General features: G+C 42.3%; 1 protein-coding gene across 6 annotated transcripts in view; it reads left to right on the top strand.

The window, feature by feature from the left end:
• Window positions 1-27,937, top strand: part of sgcd (sarcoglycan, delta (dystrophin-associated glycoprotein)) — a 399,067-nt gene that overhangs the window by 202,408 nt on the left and 168,722 nt on the right. Inside the window, exon 1 of one of the 6 annotated variants that reach the window (XM_040032545.1) lies at window positions 1,561-6,592. The exons of 3 other annotated variants lie outside the window; for them this stretch is intronic. In XM_040032545.1, coding sequence (XP_039888479.1) covers window positions 6,092-6,592 — 501 coding nt within the window. In that variant the 5' untranslated portion in view covers window positions 1,561-6,091. Of the gene's footprint in view, window positions 1-1,560; window positions 6,593-22,747; window positions 23,103-27,937 lie in introns of those variants that run through there. 2 more of the 6 variants (XM_040032546.1, XM_040032551.1) reach the window with 2 other exon arrangements.

Consider the following 27,937-nt stretch of genomic DNA (forward strand, 5'->3'; position numbering starts at 1 on the left):
TATGCTCATCGCAGACATGCAGCTCTGGTAGCAGGTGGCTGTGAGTACAGACTGTTTAAACCTTCTGTTTACAAGGGGCAAAAACAGCTTTTGGTCAAACTGCTGGCTTGCACCAAGACCCAGCAAGTTAAATACAAATTGTGTTTGGACTGTGAATCATGCAAAACAACTTGAGTAGAGTGCAAGAATAAAAAATATTGAGTTGGAAATGAGCAGAATAGGTTCCCTTTGGAGAGATTTGTGAACTCGGGGAGGTACTGGTTAAACTGGGATTGTTGTTGCTAAAGAGTTGATCGATAGATTCAGACAGATGCTAAAAAAAATACAGAAACTGGTTCCAAAATATAAACTGTGCTGTGATTTCTGATCAAAGCAGTTATGTAACATCAAACAGTGCTGTCTGCTTTAACCCAGAAATGAAATGATCCTGCATGTGCCTGAATCAAAGGTACCCAACTTCAACTACATTTGTCATTTATCTGTTCTTCCTATCTCGACAAATGCATCTAAAATCATTCATTTTATGTGTTGTTCAGTTATGTGTTCAGTTATGTCAAAGATGTTTTTGTTTCATTGTTTCATTTCTTTCACTCTTTATTTATTCATTAGTTGTTACCGCAGCAACAACCACTCTTCCTGGGGTCCACACTGGAAAACAGTACAAAACGTTCAAATATCATCCTGCAGTAAATTACAGAGACACATATGCCAGGAAACAAACTGCAAGCAATTCAAAACAGATAAAGTCTACAGTGTATGTGACAGATGCATAAAAATACCTAATACCATATCATCAGTCCTCGCAGACGTCAGAGCAAAAAGTTTTTATTTTGCTTTTAAGAACTTTTCATTTTAACCTTAAAACAGTGACAGTTTGTTCCAGTTCGACTCTGTCCTGTACATCCGTTTTCTTTAGAGCCGGTTTTAGGTGAGTATAATGTGAAATGTTCCATAACAGTATGTCTCGTGTCACGACGGGGCGATCAGCACACACAAACACACGGCTGTTTTGTTGCTTTTTTTATGGTTGTGTAACGCATCGGCAATAGTCAAGTGTTTTTCTGTACCAGCAGCTACCTTAAGTGCTTCGATTGCTCAGTCGGAGCAGTAATGCACAACCTACCTACCAGTGCATTTACCCTTTGCTCACAACTTTTGAGGTGAAATGCTTTACTTTATTTACTCAGTGCACAAATGGACCATAGACAACATGAAGCATGGATGCAGTGAGCGTGGTAGCAGTTTGACTGCTGCTGCCATGTTTCTTAAAGCCAGAAGAATGAGTGCTACGTCATCAGCAAACACTGTTGAACCTGGTTAACAAACCGCATTCATGAACTACTTTGTGCATACATATATAGGCTAATTAGTTCAAAGTTACAGGCAAATAAAATACTGGCATGTCACTCAGCACAACTGAAGCACAAGCTGCAGTAGGTTAGGGTGCTGGGGTTCTTCTTCACTCACTTGGTGCTTATGCACCTCTCTGCATTTAATCATTAGTTATTATTAATCTCTGGCTCTCTTCCACACCGTGTCTTTGTCCTGTCTCCTTCCCCTCACCCCCAACCAGTTGCAGTAGATGGCCCCGCCCCTCCCTGAGCCCGGTTCTGCTGGAGGTTTCTTCCTGTTAAAAGGGAGTTTTTCCTTCCCACAAACACCAAGTGCCTGTTCGAGGTTTGTCTGATTATTGGAGTTTACGCTGCATTATTGTAGTTTGCTTGTGAAAGCACTGATAGCACGAACATGGCAGAGAGTCTGTGCTCCTGTTATGAAGGAGGAATCTGCAAAGATTTTTGTCAGTTTTTTGCTCCCTTTTGGAGCGAGCCCCTTGTGGCATCTAAGGGAACTGCAGTTTGTGGCCCTTCAACTTTGGTTTCGTTATCAGCCTCTTGGAATTGATGTTTTCAATCAAATAACAGAAAACTAAATTCAGTTATGACATTATTGATCATTTAGTTTATCCTCCAGTGCTCTCCGGCAGCACTGTGCCTACTAAAACGTATTAGCTGTGACTACAAATAAGCAGGTCTTTTCACATGTTTCTTCCATAAATGGCCTCCACCTTCACCCTCGTCACTCTGGCACGCTTTGTTCCTGACTAATCTGGCTTTGAGTAGTTGAAGTTTTCACGGTATGCTCTGATAAAAACACTGCTGTAGCTGTAGAGAGCTTGTTGTCGTGCTTTCCAGACCCAGGTTCTAGTGGCTTGAACTGGATCAAGTAACACAGTTTCATTATATCAGGATAAAACCCTTGAGATCTCAATTTCAAGAGTCCAAACAAGCTAACATAGACGAGCCCAGTGAATTTGAGCAATTACACGTAAAAGACTCCCGCACACTCCTGATGAAGGTTTGCCTATTGAATGTCTACAGGCTGAAATGTTGTGTTTCTGATATATTAAGACGGAGGTAAAAGGGCAGCGTACAGGGCTCATGTCCTCCTGCCTATGCGCACTTCCTCCCACGCTTCGTCTGAAAGAAGCCGAAGGAGTGCGTTAGCCGTTAAAGTCGAGAATAATTACTACACTGGTCCTTCACATGCACTCAGAGGGAGGTGATGAGAGGAATAACTTTATAAACTGCTGCCAGCGTGCCGAGTGTGAATCCGCAAGAAGTTCAAGTCTCCTGAAAAGTGTGTATTTTCTACACAACTATGAAAATTTACCAACAACACTTTTCAAGAGGATTTGATGCCATCTTAGACATGATGAATAATCTAGTCTAGCTGAAAATTGGCTTCATATGCTTTCATCCTTTTTTGGACTCAGACTTCAGCTCCGCCCACTGACATTTATCTGAAAGACTTCATCTTCTTCTCTGCTTCCACATCAGCTCTGCAGCATGTACCGACTCCATCTATCGCTCCGCTATCTCCTCCATCGCCTCTTTTAAACTCTTCTTTAAAAATCTGTCTGTGTATGAGATCCTCGCCTCCCCTGCGGCTTTGCCTACGCTGCATCTTCATTATTAGACGGAGCTTCACTGTGTTCCTCCTCTCTTCACCACAAGCCTATTAGGGATTTCCCATTTTATTTATTGATTAATACATCATCAAGTGGAGCTCCGGCAGCAGCCAAGGGACAATAGTGAGGTCCCCCTGCTTTCTGCAGCCTTCATCCCAGCTGCCCACTTAAGATTCTGGACTTGTCTTGCCTGTTAGACAATGATCGCTATTATTCTTTTCTTTCTAGGCAGCGCTTCTAAGAGAGGGTGGCTGCGTTCTCGCCGTGGCTTATGTGAGAATTAAAGGGGAAAAGACAAATATATATATATAGATATCAGAATGAGAAATGTAGAAATTACCAGGCTTACAGATGTGAATTTGGAGTGCGGATGTATTTGGAGCTTAACCTTCTTCATGGGCATATAAAAGGATTTTTAACCTCTTTTAATAATAAAAGCACCTTGCATTTTCTTATCAAAGGCGCAGTACTGTGAAGCTCCTGGATGTAACATCAAAGCATGAAGTATTCCCCCAACCTACAAAATCAGTCTCACCACAAACAAGCAGGCAAAGAGAATGGGATCAGTGTGGCTGCGAGGAGAGGGAGGACGAGGGGCGAAAAGAAAGTGGAGCTTTGTAGGAGAAGCTTTGTGAGGCTTTTTCCTCCCTCGCTGTCAGGCCACAGAACATTAAAGTGGAGGAGAGGAATTTGCATTCTGTAAATCGCTCGCTCTTGAACTCACATGGTGAGTCTTGCGCGCGCACGCTCCCCTCTCGGTCTCGAGTCGCTGAAACTTGGGCAGCTGTGATGTTTCAATCCAAAATAAAAGAGAAAAGAATATGAATGCACATGAGTAACTACAACAAACAGGCTCATAAAGAGAAGTGTGCAGAAGCTACACCCACCAAAAGGCAGTGCCAAAAATATTATTAGCTTCACAGAGAGAGAACAAAATATGGAAAATTTGCCCTACACCAGTGCTTATCGTGACCTCCCTTTGCCTCTGAAACTGGAGTGCTTCTCCCAGAAACACTCGCCACGGTTGTAAAGTGGATTTCAACTTTCTCTGTGTCTTCTGTCTCCTAACACAGTCTGATGTGAGATGATGTTGAGATGAGCGTGGACCGTATTTCTGTCATGGGAAGTTCATTATGACCCTGAACATATGTATGGGCTTGTTATCTTGCTGCAAAATTAATTTGCAATTCATTCCTGATGTTACAACTATCACAAATATGTCTGAGTAAAATGGAACAGCAGCACAAGCAGCACGTTCTGACCTGCTGTCACACTCAGTGTCACACTGCAGCGCAGTGCGCACGCCTGTAGCACTGCTGTGCAACATGAGACAGAGTTCAATCTGAAGGAGATGCAATGAGACAGCAGGCAAAAGGGCCGCTAAGGGTCGCAGAATGTGTTACTGCTGCAAATGAATCTGTGGTGAAGAGTTCTGCAGATGGGACAATTTGCCTCACAGCCAAGAGTGCTGGAAATCGGGGGGCCAAGGGGCTGTTTGCCCCTCCACTTTTTGGCTCTGTCTTTTTAGCTTAGCTTGTGTCAGTTTGAGCTTTTTTTTATGATTTTGCTTCAAAATCTTTCCACATTTATAGAACTCTGTCAGTGAGTGTGGCTCACCAATTAGCAGCAGTGACTCAGGCTGTAATTGATTGGATTTTGAAACTTCAACTAATAGCAAGTTTATTTTTGGCCCACCGACATCTGACATGACACTGGAGACTCCAGCAGAAAAATGTAAATTTGCGAAATGGAGTTAATTTGAACCAAATAAAGAAAGAAAAGAACCGTGCACAATTATGGTTTTGTCCAGCGCCTTGTTCTGACATCCTGTGTGAGTCACATGACCTGGCCTCAAGCTGAGCATTTCACCATCACCATCCTGGTGTTTTGGAACTGGACACGAGTGCAGATCCGACTGAGAAACCAAGGGACGCCGAACACTTTTAGTTTAACTACTTGTGAGTTATAAAGTTTAACAACTTTTAACTGTTTTACTTTCCATTTTTATTCTAATGAGGACTGTAATTAAAAAAAACATCCATAATGTTTTACTGAATAAGACCTGAAACTAATAAATGAGACCAAGAACTCATCAGGTCATCAAAGCTGAGGTCATAGATTAAGGTCGCCATGTTTGGATAGATTTCTATGTCCTCCTGAGGCCTTCCCTGTTTTTCATTAGAACGAATGGCTTTCTCCTGACCATACAGGCTTATTAGTTTTAGACCTACAAGCTATCTTTTATATATCTATTATATTCAGTCAAGATCCACTGAGGCTGCTGGTCGGCTCAGTCCTGTCTGTCTCAGGTTTTCTCCAAGTACTCGGGCGTCTTCCTTTAGTGTAAAGTACACTGGTGGTGACCCACCTATAGCTTGGTGTCAGCTGGGCTGTATTCCAGTGTCCTAGCAATCAGATAAGAAAGCAGTTTGGGTGGATGCATGGATGTAGTTCTGTGTAATAATACAATAATTCATTCGGTACTTTGGAAAAGGGATTATTGTCCTCTAGGATGGAGTGCTGGGTGTTTTTCACATTTTACTGACACTTACTTTACCTTCTAATTGTAGATAAAGTACATAATAACAGAAAAATTATAATAAGCACTTAATTAATTAGACTAATTAAATAAATGGATCAAATATCTGCAGTTACCTTAGGCTTGAACAGAAGTGTGTTAGTGTGTAAGAAATCTGAGAAACCTCTTCTGGCTTCCTGTGCAGATATCCAGACCAACACTTCCTGCTCTGTGTATTGTTCATTGTTTACGAACGTTGATCTTTTTTTTTTAAGCGTAACTAAAAGTTAAATTGTTACCAGATGAAAGCTGATACGTTAGAGTTCCGAGTCCTCTGTTCGAGTCCTCACATGAACAGTTTGACAGAGGTTGATCTCTGGGTGGTCTACAAATGGAAAAAGTTCCAGTGCATGGCATTTTGTTCCCTGCCTGCAGATTCTATAAATGCATATAAATATACTTACTAAGTTGATTCTTATTCTAATGACTGGTGGAAAAGTGAAAGTGTGCAGACTGCAGACACAGAAAATCCCAACTCGCTCCATGTATTTGCTCATAAAACACAACAGGGGCAGAACTCTAGATGTAGACAAGGAGGGGTCGTCATGACAACACAACACTCTCAGGCAAGCCCCGCCTCTTTAAACTTCATACCCACATGTGTCTCTGTTTCTAAATCTGGAAGGCAAGAAGGCAGGGCTGCAGCTCACAGACAGAGGGCTGGAGTAACAGGACTCTCCACAGCAGAGCAGCAGCTGCAAAAAAAAAGTAAAAGAAAGAAAAGAGGGAGACAGCTGGGTCACGGGAGTCCACCACGCGTTCAGGAAGCGGCTCACAGCTCGGGGACTCGGCCAAAAGAGGCGGGCATTGGTTTGTTATTGGAAAAGCTGACAAATGAGCAAGGCAGCAGGGAGGGGACAGAAAGAAAGAGGGGTGGCTGTCTGACTTGGTCAGTGAAGGCCTCATGCAGCTTCTTAGCAGCAGCTCCATTCCATTTTTATCTGCTTGACACACCTCGACTTAAAGCAGAGCTCAACAGGAGCCCAGGAGGAAAGAGTTGGACTAAAGAGAGGAATAACAAACAAGAAGGGGGGGAAGGAAGCATGGTAAGTTTGCTTTCACTGCCTTGTTGGGTCTGCTCATTGACTGTGGTTGTCGGTGTGGCTTTGGTGGGTGGGGAGGTGGACTGAGCTTTGATTGCTGCAAGCTGCCTGCTTTAAAAAAAAGAGAGCAAATTAAAGTTGCAGTTAGTCCTTTTTACTTTGCTTCTTTCTCCTGGGGGGAGATGGAAGAAAACTGCTTTTTTTTTTTCTCACACTTGGTGCTCACTGGCCTGGGAAAAAAAGCAAAACATTATAACTGCTTTACAAATGCAGAGCCCCTGAGACTGACACGATTTAATTCAGTTATTTGTTGTGAACAGAAAAGTTGGAAGAAACTTTTTTTTCCCCCTATTTCTAGATGAAATTGAAAGAAAAGTTGTTTCCAAGACTGTAAATCTCACCTCAGGTCTATAATCTTTGGGTATAGAGAAGCAGAGGAGGAGGAGGCGGGTGAGTGGGTGGGCTGATCTGCCCCCCTCCACCTCTCCGTATCAGTGTCAGCAACACATTTGGTTTCAATTACTTTGGACCTCTGGGGAACAAGATGCTATAAATAAGTAAGAAGAAGGTGGATGTGGACAGACTGCAGGCTACTGTGTGTCTCTGAGGAGGAGGAGGCACATGCTTCAACACGGACTCCGGTTCAGCTCTGGTTGGGACGGATGAGTGTGTGGATTCAGTTGTGGTGACGAGGGCGTGTGTGTTGGTGGGGGAATGAGAGGAGTGAGGGTCTTGTTCGTCACATAGCTCAGTGGGCAAAAGTCATGTCTGTTTTTAAATCATTACAGGCACTCAGAGGGAGCTTTGGTTCTTCTGAGCCCAGCTTCACACGCACTACTGTTGGGAAGTTAAAATGCTGACTTTAGAGCTTCAAATGAAACAGTGTTGAAACACATTAACCTCAAATTAGGACCATTTTAACTTGACTTCTGACAGCAAACTTTTAGACGCTTTCATTTAGGCAGAGTGGATTTTTCTTGCTAGTAAGTGAGGAAAGTGTTCATTCATTCGCTGAAGCTCAGAACTTGTCTTGAACTTGTCTTCACACACATATGAGCTTGACTGATAACACACTCTTAATCCATAGGGTTTAACATCGTGTCGGCTCACGCTGTGCAGCTATAGAATCTTTAACTGTTCTGGGAAAGCTTTCCACAAGCTTTAGGAGTGTTTATGGGAACTTTTGACCACTCTTCCATTTTATTATTCATTTTCAAGGCGTTGCATGCGTTAGCACCCTCATACCTTTCTGATCTTTTGAACTGGTCTGCAGATCAAAGCTCCTAGCTGTCCCAAGGTCCAGATTAAAGCACAGAGGCGATCGGGCCTTTGCTGTGACTTCTCCAAAACTCTGGAACAAACTGCCCCTTCCCATCAGGACCTCCCCAACATTAAACACTTTCAAAACCCATTTGAAAACCCACTTTTATTCCTTTGCTTTTAAATCAGAATAAGTTCTACTTTTATTTGTCTTATTTCTTAATCAAATCTTCTCATTTTATGCTTCTTTTCTTAAAATTTGTCACATCTTCCTATGTTTTTATCTCATTTGATGATTTTAAATGTACAGCACTTTAGTCAACAGTTGTTGTTTTAAATGTACCACATAAATACATTTGACTTTTCCAGAAGCACATTTGTGATGTCAAACACTGATGTTGGTCGAGAAGGCCCGGCTCACAGTCTCTAACTCATCACAAAGGTGGTGTGTCAGGTTGAGTTCAGGACTCTGGTGTGGAGAAACTTGACTGGCCTGCACAAACTCCTCCATCGCTTTATGGACCTTACTTTGTGCGCTGGTGTGGAGTCACATTGGAACAGTAAGGAGTCATCCCCAAACTATTCCCACAAAGTTGGGAGGATGAACTTGTCCAAATTGTCTTGGTATGCTGAAGCATTAAGGGGTCATTTTACTGGTACTAAGAGGCCGAGCCCAACTCTTGAAAAGCACCGTAATTTGTGGGGCGACCGTAGTTCAGGGGGTTGGAAAGCTAATCTTGTAACTGGTTCAATCCCCAGCTCTGTCTGTCCTGGTCGTTGGGTCCTTGGGTAAGACACTTCACCGACTGCCTACTGGTGTTGGCCAGAGGGGCCGATGGCGCGATATGGCAGCCTCGCTTCTGTCAGTCTGCCCCAGGGCAGCTGTGGCTACACCTGTAGCTGCCTCCACCAGTGTGTGAATGTGAGAGTGAATGAATAGTGGAATTGTAAAGCGCTTTGAGTATCTAGAAAAGCGCTATATAAATGCAATCCATTATTATCATTATTATTATTATTATTATCATTATTATTATTATTAATAGCCCCTCCACCAAACATTTTATTTGGCACACCGAGGCTCAACATGTACCAGTCTACTGGAAACTGCTAAACCCAGACTAGTCCATCAGATTGGCAGACAGAGAAGCAGGATTCATCCCTGCAGAGAAGTCGTGTCTTCTGCTCTAGAGTCCAGGGGCAGCATGCTGTATACCACTCCATCCACCACTCTGGGTTGCTCTTGGTGATCTGAACAGCTGCTCAGCCATGGAAACAAATTCCATGAAGTTCTCTACGCTCTGTTCTTGAGCTAATCTGAAGGCCACATGAAGTTTGGATGTCTGTCACGATCGACTCTGCAGAAAGTTGGCGACCTCTCTGCATCTGCTGACACTGGTCTGTGATTTTGCATGGCCTACCAATTTATGGCTGTGTTTCTGTCATTGCCAATGACTTCCACTTTGTTATAATACCACTAACAGTTGAGTGTGGAATATTTAGTAGAGAGGAAATCTTATGATTGGACTTGCTGCACAAGTAGCATCCTATCATGGTAATGCGCTGCAATTCACCGAGCTGTTCTATCACAAATGTTTGGAGAAGCAATCTGCTTGTCTAAGTGCTTGATTGGAAGTGATTGGAACACCTGAATTCAATGATTTGGATAAATGTTCCACCATCTTCCACCTCACCGTGACACAAAGTCTGTGTAGTGTCTGTTCAGTGCGTTTACAACGAGCGAGCATGTGGCCTCCTCCTGCACACGCTCTCTGTTACTGAGATCAAACAGAGTGTTTCCAGTAGTGAGATTGTGCTGCGTGCTACATGTGCAAGAGAATCACTTTGGACAGCGTCCAGGCTTGAATCACTCAACATTGACCAGATTTCAAGTGTTGAAAACAGCCACTGAAAGTAATTTAGAATTTTACCACTTTACTGAGAGCATGCTGGTTCAGGTGTGTGTGTGTGTGTGTGTGTGTGTGTGTGTGTGTGTGTGTGACTGTGAGGATTTTCAGGGCGTACCTGTTGCTTTTTTGTGATTTATGTCAAAATGATTATCCGAAGGTTGCCGAGCGTGGCACATTCATTTAAGAGGCAGCCCTGCTGTGACTCAATGGCTGTAGCATTGTTGTGTTTCATTTCTGTTGCAGCTGAGATTTTTAGTATTTACTGACCAAGGTTCTGGCCTTGACCAGGAGACCCGAGGGTCTTCTATTTGTGGAGCCTGAGGATGTTTGTTTTGGGCTCGTGGTTGTAAAGCTGTTGCTTTGGGGATGTTGGGGATGGTGTTGACTTCCATGCAGCATAAAGTTCTGCCCCTGCACTCAGTTATTGCCCAAAATATGGTTGGATACAGTACATTGCTTCTGCCCTGCTGTACGTGAACATACCTGCTCTGCTGAATGCTGTTAGACTTAAAGAAAGATATTTTTACAATTACACTTATGAGAAGCCGGTAATATTGAGACAGAAAAATGATGACTTTTCAATATTTAAATTTGCTGTATCAGGATATAAGTTCTCATCCCAATGTTTGTGCTGAGAGTGAGATTTTCTACAGACTTCTGCATGCACGGTGAAACATAAGTCTGGCAACACAAGTTTACACTTATTGAAATGTGGTTTGCGCTGGCTGCTGCAGTGTCACCTAGCCAGAGTAGGAAGGAAGGTTGTGCGACTCGACGAATAAAAAAACAACAGGCGGGGCTTCCTGGAGGCCGACTGACACAAATAGGAAATCCAGAGCACAAAGAGAGAACAGTTAGCACAGGAGCTGCCAAACTAAGCACGAGTCTGAACATTGTATATTTATACATTCACAGCTGTGCCATGAAACTCCCGGCTCACGCTTTTCATGCTGATTTTAATGCCAGAGGAGGTTTGGAGCTCTGCAGTTATTAAGTCAGCACAGAGTTGGATACTGGCGCCTCTGCACTCAGCGACCCCTCTAATTTTAGGTGGTCTGCCGCTTCACAGCTGAGGTGCTGTGTTTCCTAAATGCTTCCACTTAGCAATAACAACACTTACAGTTGATCACAGAATATCTAGAAGGGAAGAAATTCCACAGTCTTACTTGTTGCAATATTGGCTCCTGCAATACTCTCGGCCGACTTTTTCACAAATGCCTGTAAAGACAGACCGCTTTGCTGGGGCTTGATTTTACATGCTAGTGGCAATGGGACTGAATAATTCACCTAAAGTCAAAGATTAAGAGGTGTGGCCTAATACTTTTGTCCATGGTGATTAGGTGATGCTTTCTAAGGTGTGCCACTCAGGGAACCTGCAGGAAACTGAGGGAAGCTACGTCTCAGGGATACACAAACCAATGTATTCACTTCCACACAGCAAGTCGGCCCATAGAGCCCTGTGTTAAAATATGGAAATAACAGTATTAACATGTTACAGCCTAAGTGGAAAAAACTCTTTAGGCCTCTGTGGAGAGATTCTTCCTTCAGCTGCACAGGAGTTGAATTTTATTTTGAATACTGGTAAGGGTTAAAGAAAGGGGGCGTGGCTTTCACTCACAGGTATCCTGACACAGCGAGCTGTAGCCAAGTGCTCTTTGCTAGCCTTTAGCTTTGGTAATTGGGGCCTCTTACTATGTTTGTGGTATTTGTGCCTTTTGAAGCATTTTTAAGAGAATTATTTGAAACAATGTGGTTTGCTGTGCAGCACAGACCATGCAAGAAGTCTCTGCTTCTGTTCTGGTGCACTAATTAGTGTGTGTGTGTGTGCATACACTTCATGCTTGATAATGTCTAACATCTACAGAAATATGTTGATTTATATAAGAAAAGAACTGTTAATTTATCCATTACACTAATCAGTTTTGATGACTACGTGTTGCATCTAAAGGTCAAATCCAGCAGTTTAAAACTCAGAGGTGACAGTAAAACATTCCTTCTTGCTGCTGCGATGTTTGAATGGGAGGCAGTTCACGACTGCTTCTCAGTTGCTGCAGTTTATTAGAAACTTGGTATGATTTTTGAAAGTTGATATTACTGCCATAAAAGTGTTGTTGAAGCAGTTTTGTGATTTAACAACATCACTGACAGGAGAGTTTACCCGAGGATCGAAATATGATGTTTTTGTTTTCAGGCTTACGTGCAGCCAGCAGCTCTTTCTGTCTATTTTTGCCTTCCACTATTTATACATCGATTATGTTTGCACTCCACCAGGAAACTCCTGCATCCCACTGCGACTCTGACATGTAACACAGTCGACTGCTTCAGGACACATCGCAGCTGTCGATCCACACACAGATATATTAGGAACAGAGTCACGGCTCCAGATATCCCCACACTTCCCAACCCCCAGTCCCGACTCTCTGTCTCTTCATGTACTCGTTACTGTCTGCTCTCAGCTGTCTGCAGCTGCCTGTTGCCAAAGACAAGTACAACCACACTGCACTCATGCAGACACAGCATCATAATATCTGCACACAGTGTTTATGCTAACCTTTGAGAAGAATCCTTTAACCATTCACATTGTAATGTATGAAATTAATCTGTCACATATTCTGATTCTGACTTCGGGCCCCAGTCACACAGATGTAAACGCCACATGGTACTGCCTGGTAATCACTGGAATTCCCCAACCGGTTTGGGAGTGGTTAGTGGAGGTTGCTAGCATAGATGGATGTAGCTACTGTGACATCACTCGCTGGCTTGTGAAGCTTTTTGAAGCCTCGAGATGAACATTTTCACTGTCGCTGGGTTGCAAATAAACAGATGTGACAAGGAGGGGCGGGGCTGACTGTGAAATCGCACGTCCTTTAGCGAATGGCTTTCATCCTCAATATTGAAACATATGTTTTGGTAATTTTTTATTCTAATGACCCACAATGAGTGACTGAGACCATAATCTCAGCAGGAATCTGTTTCCTATACAGTTCTAATGAGACTGGAAGTCTTTTTACAATCACAGCTATCGCCATCTGGTGGTCATCTGTACAGTTTCTGATTGTGGAAGTGCAGACTTATGGGACTTCCACAATCCTCATTTTTCCTACCAGGAAGCTACATCCATGCTTTTTACTATCTATGGTCGCTGGCAATCAACCAACAGTCACTAGGGTGTTAGGTTGGTTTCAGAAACAACTTGCAGTTGCTTTGGTCACTAGCAGATTGCCGCGGCTGCCTGCAGTTGACGCCCACTTGTCTGCAAACTTAATAAACAGTAAGGAAACTGTGAAGAGTGCAGCACACGCCGGAGATGGTGACCATTCTCCTTTTTCAAAGTAAAAGTTGCCGTTTTTTAAAATGTGTTGGCTTCAGTGGTTATGGACATTTTTATTTTGTTACTTTGTTTGCAAAAACACTTTTCCAAGTTTGACTGCTACTCAGCCAGGAGACAACTGTCTCCTCACTAAGTCCTCAGGCCTGTGGGTCAGGTCATTACATACCATCAGACCAGATTTCTTCCAACATCACCAAAAAAGTCATGAAATAAATGAGGTCAGCTTCCAAAAGTGATCTAGCTCACCATGTTTGTTTTTGCCAAAGGACTGGTGCTGTGGCATTATCATTTAGCTCGAGTAAAGACTCACAGATTTGTTAGCACGGCCGCAGACACTTGATAATATTTATACAAAAAGAAAAAAGGCAGGCCTTAGGCATGTCATTAATGCAGAATAAAATAAATGAATCAAAGTAACCGTGAGCCTTGTTTCAAAGATGCTAAAGTCCTTGGTTTAACAAAAACATGCAGCTAGCAGCTCCAGGCACGGTTGTAACTTTCATCCATGGCTGCTGTAATGCAGGTTTTTAACACCGCTTAATATTAGGCATCGTAATGGCTCCGTAACCCTGGCAGTGTTTCCACCCGCTGACTTACTAAAGTCAAGATGGTCTTTCGGAGGAGCCACTGCGAGCTGTCAGCTGTTTGCTGTGAGCTTGTTTTCCAAGGTTTCATCCTCCCCAACAGGCGCAGTTCTGCAGATACAGTAAGACCCATGCTTCGAAAGACCAGCTTTGCTCTCAGCCTCGATCAGCATTTAGCATCAAACCACCAAGCTCTGCTGTAGAGCTTTCACTGCACTGAACAGGTGGGAGACCACTCAACTCAGCTATTATGAAGGTGCTGAACATTTCCCTCCAAATTCCCGTTGCCTTTGTAAAGCTTTAACTTCTGAACGTGCACTTTTGAGGGTGTAAGAGCGAACGCTACCAAGTAAGATCGTGATCGTGGCTCAAGAGTTGGCAGTTTGTCTTGTAATCAGAAGGTTGCCGGTTTGAGCCCCGGCTCGGACAGTCTCGGTAGTTGTGTCCTTGGGCAAGACACTTTACTCCTTCCGCCTACTGGTGATGGTCAGAGGGGCCGATGGCGCGATATGGCAGCCTCGCTTCTGTCAGTCTGCCCCAGGGCAGCTGTGGCTACACCTGTAGCTGCCTCCACCAGTGTGTGAATGAATTGTAAAGCGCTTTGAGGGTCTCGAAAAGCGCTATATAAATGCAATCTATTATTATTATTATGAAGAAGAAGGAGGAAAACAGATCTGAGTAAAGTTAAAGAAGACAGGACCACAGAAAGGAAAGAGAAGGAATCAGGCAAAGGCAGAGCAGGTAAACAGAGTTGCTAGCTTGGGGTTAAATTACACAATCACTGTGTGCACTTTTAGCATTTATATTCCAGCTAAACGAACACAATAAGAGCAACATGTTGCCTCCAATGAAAATGAGAGACTTTTATTTCTGTCTGCGTGTCTGCAGCTGCACAGAAACAGGGAAACTGTCACAAAACTGCAGCTTGTTGTCACATTGTCGCGATGCTGATTGACATCTTGCTTACGCAGACATGAATTTACATCAGCTGTTTGGTGCATTCAGCTCCTCAGTCACTCTCAGAACAGCTTTAAAAAAACCAACTGGCACAAGATTTGCTAACACACGATTTCCTCACAAAGATAATCGTCCATACTTTTAATATATGCTGATATGATTTTATTTATTGCAACGCTGTAAGTAGCGACCTGTTGGTTAAGAGTGTAAGAGGATAAGAAAGATCTTCTTATGCCTTAAGTGTTGTAAGGACTGTGATTACGCAACTAATAAATGTAACGGGAAACACAAAAGTTTCAAGTTTAAGTTACATTTAATGTGTGCTAGCTAACAGCAGGTACTAAACTTAGTTTGATAATCAGCAATGTTTGCCCTTCACCCCCTTTATCCCCAAACATATACATTAGCACTGTTACACAGAGGTTCAAATCCTCCGTCCGGCTGGGGCCTTTCTCTGTGGAGTTAGCATGTTCTCCCAACTGCTCTGACTTCCTCTCGCAGCCCAAAGGCCTGTTAGGATAACTGGTGCTTTAAATTGGGTGGTTGTATGTCTCCCCTGTGTCACCCCTGAGACAGAGTGGGACATGTCTAGGGTGTAACCCACCTCTCACTGCAGGAAGCTGGGACAGACTCCAGCTTCTCCACGACAATAGTTTAAATAAGCAGAAGAGAACAGATGTCTGTCATGCTAATAATACACGAGGTTGGCATTTAGCCCGATCTGATCCAGAGATCGCTAAAGAAATGAGGTGCTTGGGATAATAATTTAAGAAGTTTTTCAGCTGGTTGTATCACGCAGCAATAGACGTGCATGATACAACCAGCTGAAAAACTCTTGAGTCATTCATTCATTAATTTTTTTTTACTGTGACAGTTTCTTCCACACTACAGGAGATATATGCATTTGAATAATGCCCAGTGCTGCTGGAAACTGTTTAGCTGAGCTTTTTTGCAATATGGCTGCCCAGCAGAACATTATATTTACCATCTGGCAGTAAGCCTTGTGGTCTTTTTGCAACCATAAAACCACCTCAAGTCTGGAAAGTTGTGAAAAGTAAAACAGAGTAAAACATCCTTGCTCTTTGACACGAGACTGCAGAGTTGTTTCTTCCTGTTTCCGCTCTCTGCTCTACAGGCTGTCCAGAGACACGAGAACGCTTCTTCTCATTTAGCTCTCAGCAGGATAGGGACGGTAAAGGAAAGGATAAGTCTATTTCATCAATAACAAACTATTTTTTGCAGCGCCTTTGTTTTAAAAAATCATTCAGTTGAATTTTGCATTTTATTATTGCCACAAATCTTCTCCCACTGGCTCGTATTACCACCGTGCCGGTTGGACATGATGGAGCAAAAAACAAAGAAATTACACCATTAATCTAAAGACCAGCTTGTGTTCCCACGTCTGCAGTTTTAATTTATTGACTACTAACATTTATTCACAATAGTGTTTTTAGTAAATTTTTTCCTTTAGGTCTTTAGAAAAGTTGAATATGTTGTATTTTCTTCAAACTCACAACATCTATGATATGTTTAACCAAAGAGAGAGCAAACTTATGAAGCTGAGTGCACAAGATTTTTACTGAACCCACGGGAATCAGCTCCAGAAGATCTCAAACAATTAAGGACTTACTGGTCTGTAGTTAGTTTTTACTGTGGTCATTTATTTATTTACTAGATAACATTATGAGAACATCCTGAAAATGTATTTAGGAATAAAACTGGTGTCATCTGTGCTGCATACCTACTCAAATGCTCTGGTGGTCGTCTCTGTCTGACTAAAGGAGACTCAGGGTGGGTGAATGCAGGTATCCCATGGCCTAACAGTACACAGAAGCACATCATGACAGTGATTAACACTGAGAGTGTGAGATATTGAAACTATTAGTCTTGATGCCCAGGGCGGGGACAAAATCAAGTGCCTCAAACAAAGGGCGGTATACTGGATTTATGTCCTTAAGGCCATCAGTACATCCGGTGCTAATGAACACTTTGACCCCTCATGTTGTTTATAGTCAGTACCTTGGTCCTACAGTAGGGTCACTGCTTTTATAATTGACTAGAGTTCACCTACCGATGGTGTTGTCGATCCATCGCTAACAGTGTCGCATTTTTAATACTCCAGTGTCTTTGATTCTGTTTTATGGTTATTGATGTTTTGTGTGTGTTTACATATCTCAGGCTGTTTAAAAAAACACTTTTCTAACCAATCAGAGGGCTCAGCAGTTCCTGGGCGGAGCCTCGAAAGGTTAGATCAGTGCTGTACTCACCACTGCCCCTAGAGGCTGTGAGAAATAATGCATTGCACTTACTGTGACACACCTGTGGAGCATGAAGCTGTGATTTCTGTGTTTTTTATCTTTTATCTTTAAACCCAGAAGACGACTCAAGCCGATGCACGTTCATGTATGTGTTTAACTCTATCAAATAAAGGCCATTTACTAGTTTTGAATGTTTTATGCTTTTATGGGTTTTTTCCCCTTGCATGAGCACCAGTAGTTTGATGGACACCTTTTATGAACTGCTCACATGTTACACAGGAGATATTACTGGTTTAAACCAGAGTTATCGTGGCACTCAGTGAAACACCCGTCTGCACTTATGCAATGTCTCTGATACTGTCTCCTGTCTCCTGTAGACAGATGGACAGATAGAGCTTCAGGGCGGTTTGAGAGGAAAGTGAGAGGAAAATGAGAAGAGGGACAAAAGTGGGGTTTGAGAGCAGAGAAGGGGGGGATTTGCTGACTGAGTGATAATTTGAGGATTAGACTTTGGAGCAGGAATCAAACTGAGCGGAGCAAACGTCTTCCCACATCCGCCTGGCACTGCACAGCAAAGTCATTTCCATGGAAATTATACCCCTCCCCCCCGCCCGTTGTTTGTGTCCACTTCGCTGCAGGGTAAATAGCACCTAAACCTTCAGACGCCGAGCGAACAAAATGTACAGAGAGGCTGAAATTATATTCATGGAGATGTGCGTGCTTCCTCGATTCCATCAGTTTAATGAGCTGCGTCTGTAAAACCGACCGGACACCTGCAGGGTCCATCCATTACAGTCGTCCTCTTATTTATCTTCTATCAAAGTGTGATCCAGCCATCGGGCAAGTCAATTAAGAGGCTGGGTTTTTATTTATTTAGTGTGATGGCCTGGCAGAGCTCGCAGTCTTTGCACTTCATTACAGCTTTCTCAGACTTTGGCCAAACTTGGAGACACATATAATTAGTTTCCTGCTTTCAAACATAAACCACGTCTCAAAAAAGAAATCAGTCAATTAATAAAATGCGAAAAACTTGTCTCTCTTTAGTTCAAACTTTAGCATCTAATGGTTTATTTTCTGAAATAAGACTTATTATAACTGGGCTGATTATGCTCAGTGTGAGCTCTGTGATTGCAACCACAAATTTGAAACATCGAAATCGTATTTTTAACAAAGCAAAATAATACTTAAAGTTGGCCTTTCTAAACCTCGCAATAAAGCCTGCGATATGTTCAGACTGTGGAGGTTTAATAACTGCAATCAACTCCTCGTGTGTGTTTTTGTCACTCGCCCAACTACAATCAATCAGTCTTTTGTTCAGATGTTAACAGCTGGGAATTGTTATTAAAAAGGCATTTCTGCAGTGCTTTATTCGACCAAAGTCGTGGCTGGGAAAGACTCGCCAGAGCTGAAAGTTTCCAACTGACTGGATTTCCAGCTTAAACTTTTAGCCGATGCTGTTATCATCAGCTTCATGCTGTTGAAAATGTTGTCTTCTTAGCATCTCAGATTCATTATAGGATAAATAGTTTTATTTAAACTAGTTCAAACCAGTGTAAGGGTAAAATTGTTCATTTTTTAAACATATGTTGCTCTTGTGACTGTAAAATTGTAAATACACTGTGCTGTCTTCAGTTCTGTTTATGTGCAGTGAGTTTGTAGTTAGGATTTTAATATAAAAGTTTAAATCTATTGTATTTTAATTTAGCGGCAGTTACTGCTGAATTGCAAGCTGCTTTGCAGCCCACCTCCATATGCGTTTGTGTGGGTGGGGTTGCTTCTGGTAGTATCCCCACCTTATGCTTTCCCAACCTGTGCAGACGTGGGGATGATCCACGTCAGAGCCAAATATAACATGCAATGTGCTGCCAAATATAAATGACTGCAGCTGGAAAAACTTTACCGCATCATAGGTTGACCCTGAATCGTGTGATTTATAAATTCTATTTGCAGGGTCATTTTTCCAGTCATTAAGCAAATGTTATTTTTGACAAGGATACCCCGACTTTTGCAAAGTGATGATTTTCTTGACTAGGTGATAAAAGCCAACCTGGCCCTTAGTGGAAAAAAATAATCACCTTCACAGTAATTAGTTCTGTTTTCATGCAAACAAAGAAAAACAGCTCCTTGTCCTTCTGCCCGCTTCTGTTGACATGTTTTTGATCAGTTCATCGTTTTAACGATGAAGAATCTCCACAGTTTCCGCAAGAACTCGTGTTAAAGTGAACCGCTAACACATTTTGACTTTGATTTGCTGTTTACACGACTTTGAGGCTGATTACAGGCACTTAACATGATGAGGGACTTCAAGTATTACGATAATTAGCAATATGTTTGTCATATTTTAGACCCAATTAGTAGCAAACAAGTGGGGTTTGGGGAGTAGTTTGTGCTCTCACACAGGTGATGTGCAGTCCCTGCTTGTGAAGCCTCTAATCTGTCTGTACCTGCGGGGTTTAAAAGCAGAGGTCGTGATATGTGCATGCTAAGTTCTTGGTAACTTATTCTGCTGTGCGTACACGCAACAAAAAAAACAGAAACTCTTCTGCTGAAAGACGAATGTGCAGAATTTGATCTGTCCGAAAAAATGATGAAACCCAGCAGCTCCTGGTAGGTGACTTTCTCTTCACGATGTAATGTGTTCTGGCCCAGCAATAGATCTGCATGATACTACTAGGAAGTATCCCTCTGCTGCAGCGAAGCATGGAAACACCGCCTGGGGAAACCAGAAGCAGAAAAAAGCACTAACTTTGACTTTAAGTTTAAAAGGGGAGCCATTATGCTCATTTCTTACTCCGTATTTTTATTCGTAGACTCGACTGGAGTAATTTTGCATGATTCACTGTGTAAAATATTCCTTCATCATACTGATCCTCGGTGCAGCGTCTCAGTTCGTCTGGAAAAAGGCATTTTTAGCTCCTCTGCTTTTAAGCTGGGATTTTTCCAACTGGTTACACTTTGTAAACACAAGATACAACAGGTCAGCGACTTTTTGCTCATATTATCATATTTATTATTCTTATAAATGCTGATCCCATTGTTTGAAGCTAGATATGAACATCGCTTTTGAAACAGTATGTATAGGGCATTAAAAACAACCAAGAGTGACATGAGAGGCCACTTATACTGTTTCTAATTTTCATACTATATCATATTAAATAGACTTGAAAAAATGTTGCAGGCTGTGACTACACTCTAGTTTCTTACTGCACCATAAAGTGTAGGACATAAAGTGAAGCAGAGCAAAGTTACAGAGGTTTAATTAGAGACACAGCTGAGCGTTTTGAAATTTCCCGTAATTTTAAAAAGTTTACATTTCGTCAGTAACAGCGGAAATGAGGCTTTCTTGTCGGACGTCAGTTAAATTAAAAAACAAACAAACAAACACAGCGGCCGGCAGCGCTGTACATGATGGTAGACTGGTGCGTAATAAGCAAGCGAACAATGCAGAAAACAGATTTTTAGATGGGAAACTGGTCTTGAAGTACAGAGAGAGAGCTGTGCATGAAGTGTGATTTAAAGGTCAGAGGGAATTCATGACGATGTTTATGTGAAGTGAAACATGAAGCGTAGTTTGGATCTTCTTTTGCTGCTGGTTCAGTCAAATTTGGTTGGAGAGAGACAAAACCTGCAGCTTCAGAATCGGCGCAAAAAAGGACGTAAACACAGAGCGCAGACCCGCCGACGCATCAGAATCAGTGAGCTGTCGGCTTTCAGCCCGACGGCGTGTCCGTGTCCGTTTAGTCAGGTGAGAAAGCTGACGTCTCACTGATCCTGATACGTCTGCGGGTCTGCGCTCTGTGTTTACGTCTTTGTGCAGAATCCTGCTGCAGTTGACGTTTTTAGCTGTTTGGTGGTTGTCGAAATTTTGTGAGGTTTAGCCTGAGATTCTGGTGTTTCGTACAAAATTAATTTATGTTTAAAAATCGATTCAGGATTTTAATGAATCGATATTATTCACGCTAGAATCGATTTTAATCAAATTACCCCTATTCTCATCGTATGCGTCTGTGTTTTTTAATCTTTGCACTGGGAGTCAAAAATCCAAGCAGACCAGCTGATCTGCACCACCTTGAAGATGAGAGCTCCGACATGATTAATCGTTACATTGTAAACTAACTCTAACGCTGTTCCCGGTCACAAAAACTGGAAACAACATCATACGTCTGCTGCTATCAAAGCTTGAACATACAATTAGTGAAATAACCATTACAAATCTTATAAATGGTGAACTTTAGTTTGCTGTTTTTATTCTCAAAGGCGTCAGTATTTCAGCTGTATTTCCAAAGAACGGTGCATAACTGTACAAAACGTCCTTTCTCTTTCTGTAATCTTTGTTGTTCTATAACCTTTAACTGTCTTTAGTTTTCACCTTTGCTGTGAAGGTTGTGATCTCTTTGCTTCTCCCTTTTCTTTCTCTCTGTCTCCCTTCATGCTTCCTCGCTCTCTCATCTCTTCTCCATTCCTTTGATGTTTTTCAATGTTTTTTTTCCTGAGAGGTATTTTAGCTTCTCCTGCTTTGTCTGTCTCTTGTCTTTTCCACTTTTGTCTCCCTCGTTTCTGTTCTTCTGTGTGTGCGTACCTATTGCTGACTTCTTTTTTTTAAACTCTGTCACGTCCCTGAGAGAGTACAGCATGACCGATTGGCACTTACCAAAGAAATTGTTGTTCTAAATAGTCCCAGACTCCCAAACAACGCAGCAGTGTGCATACAAATGAATGCTCGGTGCGCATCAGAGAAGATGGACAACCGCGGCGAGCACCTATAATGATGATGCTGTAGATGAGCGCAGAGTGCAGTAAATACCACAGATGTTTACCGGAAACCATCTTTGAAGTGCAGAGAAGTCAAAACCGCCATCAGTCAGCTTGTGACGGCACAGGAAATGAATGCAAAGAGGTTTAGAAGAATCAGATTATATAATACATGAAAATCCTGACGGGCTGCATGTGTAATATGCTAAATCAGTGACCTCACTATAATTAAATATACTCGAAAATGGCCTGTTGGTGTCTACCAAAGCATTAAGCATTAACTAATTAGTAATTATGATGTAACGACAGAGGGGGAACAAAAATCAGAAATATGTCATTTGAGTCCTGCAGAGTGAGACGTGTCAGCGTCTGACAGGATGACATTTTCCAGTTTCGGTTTAATAAACTCGTCCGTCTGCTCCTTACTATCAAAAGTATAACAGGACACTGGCGTAAATTCCCGACCATCTCACACTTCTGTTTAATCAGTTTTCTGCTTGACGTTTATTCAGCTGTGTGAAAACCCCGGAGGAACCCACCCGATGGATTAATAAAGTTTTATTTAATCTAATAATCTAATAACTTTGATCTCAGCCAAACAGATTTACTCCAGAACAAATAAAACACTGAAAAAAGCCAAACAATTACATTTTTAAGTTGTCCGAGTGACTAATATCACGTTTAACCTGAGTAGCGAAAGACAGCAGGGGTCTGAAAATGATGAAGCCGGGAGTCCACTGCTCTTGCCGGCTCGAGTGACCCCCGGCTAGCTATCGAGCGGGTGGGTAACAGACGTCTCCGAAAACGTCGGCGCACTTTTGCAAATATGCGATGTCTTGATAAACTAAGCAGATATTTGATGTTTACACAGCTACTTTCTCACCTGAAAATATGTTAAAAGTTTATTTTGTGACCCAGAAACATTAATAAGAGTAATTTTAAAACTTAGTAGCAGCCACCATTGTTGGAAACTGAAATTTGGCTGGGCCGCGCTATGAATTCTGGGCTATGGTGGGCCACGAAGGACACACCCAACCCATCCTTCAAATTTGGGGAAATGAAGGACGCATTTGTCGGCCGCATTTGAAGGAGTCGACGAATTGGGACAGGCTTCGTCGCCTGGCTGTGACGTAATCGGCCTTCAAATGCAGCCTCCGAAGGATGCAGCCGACGTTTTGGGACACAGCATGTCTCTTTAGCAGTAAGTGGCTGTTCACTTTGTGGCTAGCTGCCAAATGAGGACTGTGTGGAGAAGAGCCTGTTTGAGTCACCAGACCGACAGCCTGGACTCCACAGTCCAGCTTTTCCTCATCAGGCCGGTGTACCGAGCCGTGCAATCAGTTGGCAAAGCAGATGTTCACGAGATGCGATCAGCGTTATTTTATGCAAAATCTTCTTCAAGATGGATTTCATGTGAAGAACTAAAAATCAATAGATGTTCTGACATTTCATGAACCGACTGAGGTGAGTGGGAAGTTTGCATGTTCTCTCCATGCTGAGTTTCTTCTGCTACAGTAAAACACACCAGCTGGATGCTGCTCATGTGTTGATGATGCTCAAAAACAGCTTCTTAATCCTGACAGTTTAACTTCTTGGTTTTTATAACTTCTAAGGTTATCATTTTTAACCGTGCATATAAAAATTAACAAATATATTTCAAAAGTAACAACAGTGTGGGAAGAAAAAAAGCCACAGTCGCCCCAGAGGCGGCTTTGGAGAGGATGTGGAGCACATGCACGCAGGGTTTAGTTCAACTCGACAGCCAGCCTGTGCTCGTTAATAGACTGACTAAATCCTCTTCCACTCAGCCGCTGTCGAGATCTGTCGACACAAACCCTCACACTCACTTACCCTGCCTTTGTCAAAGGTCACATAACCCTCCCCCTGGTTTCATTCAGCGGTGGAAAACAAACCAAAACTTTAGGATTCGGTAAAATCTCTGAAGAGCAACTCCAGCATCTGACCGTTGTCCGTTTTAGCTCTGAGGATCCCTCTGTGATCCCTCTACTGTTCGAGGTTTTGATATTTACCCTTCTTTGTCCAGCGCTGTAAACCTAAACACTAAAAGTATTTAAGCAGATTAGTTGCACTTTTAGCTAATTAGCAACATTATTTGAGATTAACTTGAATTTAACTCAATCTTGTCGATTTAGGATGAATTATATTGTGTTAATATGATTTATGATTCTATCCTCAACATGACATGGCTCAAAGCGATGCTCCCCTATTAGCACTCTCCACTGTAGGAAACTAAAGTGAAAGCAAAGACCTCCAAAGATCGAGGTTTGAAAAAGCAAAGCTGTAAATGCTGAGCCGTATAAGGTTCTTACATCACATTTATTGCTAAGGTGCACTTGTTTTCATATTAAATAAACAAAGCAGTGACGTGGGTGCTGCTGTGAGAGCACAGACGGGTCAGTGCGGCGATGCTTCGCTCAGCGACATCATTTCAAACTGTCTCCAGTTAAGTTTTGCAAAACAACCGAGGTCATGTTACAGAATGACTCTGCTTGTGTTCTAATTAAAGAACAGCAGACAAAGACCTGTCGAGTGTGGGTAACATAGAAACAGCCTGTCCGTGAGGTTGTATAAACTAAAAGAGTTTGAATTAACTTCATAAATAATAATGATTAAAGTTTAATGAAGAGGTACAAGTAGACCGTAATTAAGACATTGAAACCATGCAAAGTTCATAAAAAGTTTTGTTTCAGTGTTTTAATTACTGCATGTATCTTTACGTTGTCCTCTTAAACTTTTTAATGTGATGTGGTGAGTCCGGCTCCTTTCTGTGTGGAGTCGGCGTGCTCTCCCCGGGTCTGCGTGGGTTTCCTGTGGATACTCTGTCAGGTTACCTGGTGAATCGGCCGTAGGTGTGAATGCTTGCCTGTCTCTACGCCTCGCCATTATGTGCCTTTTAACTCCGTGCTGCACTGAAGGTTCAGGAGGTTCATTATTTGGTCCCATTTGTGCTAAAAACCAAAGGGCTCACATCACTCTAAAGCACTTTGGGTAAAAGTGCTCTTCACAGAGAGCGCTCTTGAAAAATAAGTGAAATGTGCTTTCATGCAAGAGACACAGTGAAAGCTGATACATTGTAAGTTTTTCCTCAAACTTGTTAATGAATGGAGGCATGTCAGGCTGGAAAACAGACGGCATGTGCAGCTTAGAAGCACTGCAGTGGATTTTATTCTCTAATCTATACTGGACATGAAGTTAACAGAATTTGAAAACAGCTAAAATGTATTTGCGTCATGACAGAGTGTCCACTGTGGTTTAATGATGGCTTCATGTATATCGATGTCGTTCAGTTTTGGATTCCTGTTGTCACTGTTTTCAGTCCCAACCTCAGCCTTTTCTCTCTGTTTCCCATCCTTTAAAAATGGCTTCTTCACAGCTAACCTTGCACTGAGACCATTTGTGACGGGGCTGATGTCCAAAGACTTTGAAAGACCTTCAGGACATCTGGAGAACAACTGCTCAAGGTCACTTAAAAAAAATGACAAGTGTGGCTCCTGGGAAGAAAATAAAAAGTGCTGTAAATGCAAACTTGCAGGACGTTGTTGTATCGCGCGGCTAAAACAACAGTTTCTAAAACTATTTCTGTAATTCTGTACATGCATGATAACAGATCACGCTTTTCACTTCATCACTTAATAAGATAAGATAAGATAACCTTTATCAGTTACACACGTGGGAAATTTTCACATTTGTTAGTGGTGGATAAATGAAAACACACTATTACGATATTTCCAGATAATGTGCGGTTTCCATGGAGACCGCGGTTACCTGCCACTTCATTTGATGACATTTGAAGACTACAAAAGATCATTTCACCTGTTAATGAGTTTCCTAAGTCACGCACCTCATCACCAAAGGTGAACAAATATTAATGTGAATAGCGACCTCAGAGCAATGTCACAGTCAGATCCCGATCATCACTCTGGATCAGTAATATTTTCCTGCTCTTAAGTACATTCGCTATATCAGTTGTTTCATACAGCGAACCACTTTGCTTTAAGGCACAGCCTTCTCTTTTTGCTGTCTAATTTTACTTGAATTTTATTTACCAACACTGGAGCGCGGCCAGTAAAAATGTTCCAGAAGGCACCAAACACAGTCTAGTTCAGATACTGGGAGCCCAGCAAACAGCTGTTGGTAACAGCTGCCCCTGCTGGAGCATCTGTCAGTGCAGCCACTTTGACATTAAACCAAAACAACCATAACAAAAGATGTACGTTCTGTTTATGCCTGCTTCCAGTTTTAGTTACAGTTTTGGATATAATCCACACCAAATTAGACAAAAGCACAGTTTGGGCTTCTGAGGACCAGCTGAACATCAGCGTACCCATCTCCTGATGGCACGCCTACCACAAAGCTCACATCATCTTCAGCTGGTTTGCTGGAAATGAAGATGAGTTGAGCTCCACCATCACTAGATGTCAGCCTAACAGAGCACCTTTGGGTCATGGATGTGCAGACGACAACTCTGCATGAATCGTGTGACGGTGTCATGTCAACATGGCCGGAAAAAAAATAAGAGGTGAAGAATTAGAAAGTGATTCTGTCATAACTGGATCAGTGATGAAAACGCAGTGTTTCTTTTTTGCCCTGCTCACACTGAAATATTCATTGTGGTAATGACAGAATGCCATCTTTAGCAAATATGTTCTTTCCTGACAGATCGTCGATGCCGAAGCCTGATTTAGAGCTGCAAGAACTGTTTTTATTTGGTAAACCCCTGCTGATCTCGAAAGGCATGTGGAAGCCCACAGCAAACACCAGTCACGCTTCCAAGAATGCGTTTCCAAGAAGCTGCTTTTGGCTGTGAGATTAATATTTATTTACCGTGGTTTTGGAAAGACGAGTCGTGTGCCATCTGGTTGATTCTCAGAAAATTCACAAGCCCTCTCGGAAAAATCCCACAAGGACTCATCGGATAGGCAGAAAGATGCTGCTAACGGATGCACAGCTAAGCCAGTAGGAGGTGTCTGATATTTCCTGGATCGCAGTCAGTTCCTGTATAATACCAGCGAACAGAGACTGAGGCACTACACCAGCTACGATTTCTACTGGAGAGGATCCCCTGTCTTTGTGCCAGCAGTACTTTGCAGCACAGAACAGAAGTTTCACTCGTCTGCAGCTTCAGAATAGCAGTTAAGTCGAGTTGTTGCGCCACACTGATGCTGATTAAAGAGCCGAAACACATAAAATACTTGGAAATTACTAGAAGAAATATATATTTGTTATTAAACACAGAATTTAAGTGAAAAATGTGCAAATATGGAAAAAATGTTGACAATGGCTGTAAAGAAAAATTGTGATGTGAAGTTTTGTTCCTACAGACTGCACATTGTTGGATATCTTGACATGAAATCTGGCAAACGAGAATTTTATCGGGACGAAAATGAATGAAATGCATTGCAATAACTGTGCATTCAGTTGGACTATTCACATCAGCAAAGCAGCAAAAACAGGCATCAGAGTCTGAACTTGCTGATGGTCCTGAAATAGCCTGTGCTCGATACATCTGCACCAGGAAAATGTAAACTCAACAATGTTTCCATCCATGTTTGAAATGCTTTCAGAGAGAGGTGATGAACTCTGATGAAGAGACCAGGGCTGATGTGCTGAATGTGCGGCCCGTCGGTCACCAGAAGGATACTTTTTGTGGACGTCACTGACATTTCCTTCTCTTCACTGTGTTTAAATAACATCCTCGTGGACTTTTAGAATCACAGCTCATTGCAAATCTGTTAAATGCCAATTTGTTGTTGGGTGGTTTGACGAAACAATCGTGAATCTGGTGTCTGGGCTTTGCAAGGCTGCTTTGGATGTTAGCGTTATTTTACTCAATTCAATTCTATCCAATTCAATAATTTATTGTCCCGCAAGGGGAAATTAGTTTAGCAGCAAGGGCAACAATAAGAGTAAACAAAGCAATAATAAAAAGTGACGAGACAGTTAGTTACTATTAAGGAGACGGGTGCAGTAGGGATAAAAGAAACCTGGAGTTGTTTGGTCTTCCTCACAGGTACTCTAAAACGACGACCAGAGAGCAACAAGTCGAACTCGCTGTGAAGTGGATGCTTAAAACAATTAACAATAGATTGAGCCTCACAGCACCTGTTTGTTATAAATGTCCAAAAGTCCGTCTTGCCAACGTCCTGAGATTTTGCTGGCAGTTTTTCCCAAAACTCAAGTCGATCCTTGTTCTTCTGAGTCATGTTACCAAACCAAGCAGCGATACAGAAAGAAATACAAGATTCAATAAAACTACAAACTATACTAAAGATGAAGTT

Source organism: Simochromis diagramma, unplaced genomic scaffold (genome assembly GCF_900408965.1).
Source record: "Simochromis diagramma unplaced genomic scaffold, fSimDia1.1 OVJJ01000216.1, whole genome shotgun sequence".
Taxonomy (NCBI): Eukaryota; Metazoa; Chordata; class Actinopteri; order Cichliformes; family Cichlidae; genus Simochromis; species Simochromis diagramma.